The sequence below is a fragment of the Pteronotus mesoamericanus genome, unplaced genomic scaffold, assembly GCF_021234165.1.
Source record: "Pteronotus mesoamericanus isolate MK-2021 breed Mesoamerican mustached bat unplaced genomic scaffold, CSHL_Meso_final contig_1173, whole genome shotgun sequence".
NCBI lineage: Eukaryota > Metazoa > Chordata > Mammalia > Chiroptera > Mormoopidae > Pteronotus > Pteronotus mesoamericanus.
The window spans coordinates 981,093-987,092 of NW_026555032.1; the positions used below are offsets into that span (position 1 = coordinate 981,093).

The 6,000-nt window shown below is 62.3% G+C and overlaps 1 protein-coding gene across 1 annotated transcript; it reads left to right on the forward strand.

The window, feature by feature from the left end:
- Nucleotides 1–99: 99 nt before the first annotated feature.
- LOC129077597 (basic proline-rich protein-like) lies at nucleotides 100–2,487 on the forward strand. Its single transcript, XM_054582103.1, has 3 exons — nucleotides 100–172; nucleotides 351–637; nucleotides 2,023–2,487. Exons 1-3 carry the CDS (start codon nucleotides 100–102, stop codon nucleotides 2,485–2,487), a joined length of 825 nt encoding a protein of 274 aa, XP_054438078.1.
- The last annotated feature ends 3,513 nt before the right edge of the window (nucleotides 2,488–6,000 follow it).

Genomic DNA, 6,000 nt, shown 5'->3' on the forward strand with positions numbered 1-6,000 from the left:
ACGAGCCCGGGCTCACATCTCAGTTGTTAAACTCAGATGTGATAGGCCTATAGCGTCTTCATTTTCTCCAGGGAGTACTGTTTGCTTTGAGGGCACTTGATGTCGGTTAACTCTCAGGAGTCTTGTCCCCTTCCCCTGGGATCACAGAAGTATGGCAGATGCGCCTATGGAGGTAGGGGCACAGGACCAGGGCCGGTGCTCAGGGGCTTCTTCAGTGCACTCGAGTCAACATGAGACACACGTGAGAAAGCCTAGCCTGACCAGGCCTGGGCCGGCAGCTCCGCGGGCTGTGCTGACCCAGCCACGGCCCTCTCTGCTTGGACCCTGACCTCCTTCCTCCCCCCTCACAGGCTCAGGGACCTTTCCCTGTCTCCTGAGGCAGAACCCCACGCCCTGTCCCCCGAGCCCCAGCACTGCCCGGATGAGGTCTCCCATGGTTCCCCACCGCAGCCAGGTGTGCAGGGGTCAGCCCGGAGCTCCCCCGCCAGGCTGGGCCACTGGGATCTCTGGGGAGCTCAGCGCACGGCCCCACCCTGCAGCTGGCCACGGGGAGCGGCGCGGCCCTTCTCGCTTTCTGGTCCCCTGCCCTGCGCGGGGCTCTGTCACACTCTCCCCACGGCCCTCTTGCCATGGGGCTGTGAGAGGCCGGCGCAGCGCCCCTTCTCCATGACCCGCTGGTATCCTGGGATGTTGGCAAGGGAGCCTTCATAATAAGGGCGCGTGAGGCAGGGAGGGCAGGGCAGTGAAGAGCTGGCGGAATCACGGATGGCAGACGATGGAATGATCCCGAGAGTGGCTGGGATGGAGCCCTGGGGCACGTGGGGGCGGTGGCATCAGAAGGGACAGACAGGAGGAAGGAGGTGTGACAGGACAGCGGCTCTTGGTGGCCTGATGGGGTTCAGGCTTCCTGGGGCATTTGCTTGGCAACAAAGCAGCACATAGGGAAGACAACGGTCGCTGGATTGGGGAGGTGAGTCCACTAGGACTCCAGACCCCCAGGTTCCTCAGTCCCAGTTGTCAAGCTCGTGGACGTTCTAGAAAAATCATCAGTCAAATGTAGGGGGTGGGGGTGTGGATTGGCTCCTTTCTGTGTCAGGTGCCCTGAGCCTGGAGTCTGTGCTCGGTGATTTCCACCATGTCCCGAGAAGTCTCCTTGAGGGTCTTCCCGAGATTCCGAGAGCAGGGGACGTTACTGCATGAGTGACAAGTGACTGCACTGAAGGTTTTCCTCCCTGATTCTGGTCACCGGTCCCTCTCCTGGGCCGAGGGAGGCGGCCAGGGAGGACAGGCCCCGGCCTGGAGCCTGTGCCTGGCTCGCTGTGTCCTGGCACACGGCCCTGGGAGGACTCCAGGCTCTGGCCTCTTGGGCTGCACTCATTGCTGCCCCTGCTGCCCTGGCCCCGCTTGGCCAGGGATGCCCAGGAGCAAACATGTCTGTCCCTGTTCATTCCAGGGGATTCCTGGGCCCAGACATCTCCCGGGCACTCAAGCTCAGGGACTGGCTGAGCCCCTTGACCCTGCCATGGACGGGCTGCTGGGAGAGGGGGGATGTGCCCAGGAAGGAGAGGACACTCCAGAGCAACAGCCACCCCGGCCCTCAGGAAGCCTCCCCAGGCAGGAAGTTAGGAGTCACCCAACCCAGGAGACTCAGGCTATAGAAAGAGGTGCTCTGGCTCTGGCCCAGGCACTGCCTTGGGCAGCCTGCATGAGAGACCTCGGTTTGCTTATCCCTGTAGTGCACAGGGTTGTGCTGCAGACAGGCCCTCCAGGTCGCGCTCTCTAGAATTCTCTGCTTCTGAGGTCACAGAGACACATTCTGAAGGAACAGAGACAGCTCAGATTCTAGAACCCCAACTCGAGTCAGACTCTCATCCTCTGCGTTGGCAGCGAGTCTGGTTCTCTGCCTTGGCAGCGATGAAGAAGCGAATCTCTTTAGCTCCCCTCCCCGGACCACGCTCTCCCACTCCTCCTTCCTCTGCCTCTTCCCTCTCAACTGTCTCCCTGTCCCCCTGCCCTCCACAGACCCCCGCTTCTGGGTATCGGCCTGTCCCTCCCCCTGGCCCCCCACCTCAGCAGACGAGGGCCCCATCTCTCCTCAGCGGGCCCCCTCCTCTCCTGGCCGCCCGCAGGGCCAGCAGCGCCCGCAGGCCCTCTGCCGTCCCCCGCACCCCCTGCCCTGCCCATCCCCCTTCCTCTCCTCTCCTCAGCATTGCCGAAATGGTCTCCCACACTGCTTGTCAGTGTCCTCTCATCCCAAGACCCCCTACTGGTCGTTCTCTGACCGATGGCCCCCTAGGCCCAGGCTGCATCTTCTATCCCCGACCTCCTGCCGGGGCACCACTTCCCACCATCGCCCCTCCCTCAGGCCGTCCTGCACATGGCCCCAGGGGCCAGGAGCCCCCACCACAGGGCACCCCTCAAAGACTCCGGTGTCAGACACCTGCTGTGCGCCGGGACCTGATTGTGGTGGGAAGCGGCTACAGGTAATCCGGGTGGACCCCCAGAAATCCAGAAGCCCCCCATCCGGTGCCCTCTCCACAGTGAGTCCTCAGACATTTGGGTGACATTCTAGCCCATGTCACCTGGCGCATGTCCCTCCTGGGGACCGGCGGAGGAGCGGTGGTGCCCTGTGCCCGGCCCCTACCCCACGCCCCAAACCAGCCTCCCTGGGAGCGAGGGACCAGGGGCCCCTCTGCAGAGCAAAGGCTGTCTGGGCGGGAAGTGGGGCGGGGGCCCTGTGGCAGTGGGAAGAGACTGGAAGCCCTGCCGCGAGGCCCCGGGGCCTGGAGGCTGGGGGAGGTCGAGGACCCCGCTGAGTGTGGGCCTTCTCGCAAAGCCTCCTGGCGAGTGCGGTCTTGGGCGCACACAGGGCGGCAGCTGAGCTCCGCAGCTGAGCGGGCCCCCAGCGTCGCGGGGTCAGGGCCCTGTTCCTGCAGCCCCCCTGCGGGCAGCCGTGGGCCTCCGGGGGTGTGGGAGGCTGTTGCGCCTGGAGGAGAGGGAGAGGGCTGTCTGGAGGGGCCTCCTGGAGGCGTCGGGGGACCCCCACACCATCCTCCACTCCCTTCCCTGCAGGACCGAGGACAGTCAGGGCTCCTCCCGTTTCCCATCCCTGAGAGCAGCAAGAAGAGGCCCAAGAGGCCAGAGGAGGAGGAACCCGCGACTCAACACTTCTGTGGGCCCAGCTGGGCGAAGCGGCTCCAGATCGGAGCGCCAAACTTCGGCAGCCCGTGGCCCTAGGGGGGTGAGTCTTGGGAGCGCCCACTGAGCCTGAGCGTGGGGAGGAGGGCCCCTGAAGACTCCCAAACCACTCAGGCTGCCTGCCCCTCCAAGGGGGCGCGTCCCGGGCTGGCTTTTCTGACCCCGGGCTGCTGCGCTCAGGGTCCAAGATTACGCCTCTTTTTGGGCCCTGTAGCGTTCTCATTTCTGATGACCGCCCTCCGGCGGCGGCGGCCGGTGGGCAGAAGTCCTGCGCTGAAGGCACACCCTGCGACCGGCGCCCCCTGGCCAGGAAGCCCGCCCTTTGCGGGCCAGCGGAGCCAGGCCCCGGCTGCCGGTGGCCCATAGTTGCGAAAAAGATCAAGGGAACGCAGCCTGCCCGGACGCCAGCCTCGAGCTCTGCTTCCGACTGCCAGGAGCAGATGGGCAGCCAGGCAGAGCTTGAGGACCCCCTGCACGAGGCCCTTCCGGAGCGGTCAGCCCCCTTGCTTTCTGTGCACATGCTGGGGGGAGAAAAAGAGAGGGAGGGGTAGGTCCTACCCCGAGTGGTGCCTCTGCGGGGCCCTGCTCCAGGCACAGGCCCAAAGCCCCAGGAGCGACCCGCCCTGCCCGCCGCGCCCAGCTCTCGCTCACACTCCTGCGCCTGACTTCTGGCCCCCAGACTCCTCCAGTCCGATCTCTCTCTCAGCACACACGCGGCCGGTCTCCAAATCAGATACGGGTCGCCTGGGTCCCCTTCGACCACACACGGCTCTGCACCCGCCGTCCCTGCCCGCTCTTGATGGGGCACATGGACGCACTCGGGCCTGTGTTACTGCCAGAGACCCACCTGCTTCGGGGGCGGGGGCGAGAAGCCCTGGCGTGTCCAGCTGAGTGAGGAAGGAGACTGCGCGATGAGTGCCCACGGAGCCTGCCGTGCCAGGGCCCGGCTCCTACCGCCCGGGGGCGCCAGGCAGCCTGCAGGATGCGGCCGGTCCTGGAGGACCGCGGAGGTGGACGGCTTCTGTGAACACCTCCCTGGGCCGCACCCACCCTTTTGGGTTTGGAAACTTTTTCTGGGAATCTTCTGGGGCTCCCTCTGAGACCCCTGCCTTGTCTCCCCGCCCAGCCTCTCAGACAGGCCTGACCAAAGACAGAGCCGTGAAACGTCTACACAAGAAACCAATGGCCCAGCTCCTTGGACCCCTTGTCCCCAAGAGGTCTAGGAGCCTTGTCCCCAAGAGGTCTTCCGCCCCCAGCCCAGGGCAAAGGACAGACTGGGTTCTCGGAGGCTCAGCCCAGGCCCCAGGGCTTCAGGGCAGCGGCGAAACCTGGGCAAGAAGCTTGCGGGGAGGGTTCCTGCTAGGCCGGTCCCCTCGCTCTGTGTCTTGCACACTTGCCCTCTCAAGAGATGCACCCGGCCTGCAAGTGGGGAGGCGGGGAGCCATGTCCTAGCCAACTTTGCTTCCCAAGTGCTACTCGCGGGCGACGTTTTAGGAGCTCTCAAGGGAGACCAGGCCCTTGTGTCATCACTGAGAGCTGTTGCTTTAAAAGAGACCCGAGACCCGGGAGACATGCCGCCGGAGTCCACGTTCCGCTGAACACGGGATCGGACTTGGAGGCTTCCTATCTCCCCACCCAGAAGGAATTGCTGCCATTTCCTGAGGGACGTGAAAAGGACGCAAGGTCGTGAGATGCCACGGGGAGCTCCAGGCTGCCCCAGCGCCAGGAGGGCGGGCGAGGGTGCCAGGGTTCAGGGCCCAGCGCCCGGAGGCCCCTCGGAGCCCTGCTGCTGGGGGTCCCAGACAGGTTCGCTTTTCCCAGAGCTGCTAGACTGCGGCCTCAAGAGTGCGGGCAATCTTCCCTGACTCTCCTCCTCACCCCGGACTCCTGGCAGGGGCTCCAGTCTGCCCCCGCTCTCGCCTTTCCTCCAAGTGAGAGAAAATATCTGTTGAAACCCTTTCACAGAAACGCAGGCAGAGGGCTCTCTATGCCACCCTAGCTCAATCACTCTTTGGTAACCTGGTTAGAGAAAGATAATTTTGATGGTTGTTCTTAATGTTTATTATAATGAATAAACGCTGTTAAGTGTTCTTTTGTAGAGACATTGATTCCGCCAGAAGCCCATCCTGACAGCTTCACCTCCTCAAGTGGTGGCTCAGAGTCCCCGGCTTGAGCTTTGACAGGACCTGCCTGACCATGAGCATGAGAGCGACTAACCGAGCTTTCGAGCATACAAACCCCTTGCTCTGCTTGGTGTGCCTTCTCTCTTCTGTGTGGAGATCCAACACCATCTGCGCTACACAGTCTAGATATTGAGGGATTAGCATTCACGTTCCCCTAGAAAGGGCCTTTGCCACGTGATTGTTTCTTCTGAATGAGCCAAGGCAAGACTTTGCTCAATGGCTTCCATTTTGACCCAGATTCCCCAAAACAGGGAGTTGCTAATTGTCACGTGCTATATTTTTATGTAATGTTAACTCATGAGGCCCAAGGGGAAATCAGGGCCATCTTATTCAAGGAAACCAATTTAAAACTTTGTTAAAGGTGCATTTAATTTGTTCACACATGTTTTAAAATGCATCAATAAACTCAGGAGACCAGGGACACAAAAGGAAGCCTAGGGCAACATGTTTTTGGCCAAGGTGATCCAGCTCCGTTTGGACTCAGGGGTCGCCCTGCCAATCCTCTACGGGGCAGCTGAGAGGAGGCATCCTAAATCGTGATGACTCGCCACTTATCCTCCAGCCAGACCGCCAGTCAGCCCGCGATATTCTCCATCCTTATTTTCTGTGTTGTTGTTTC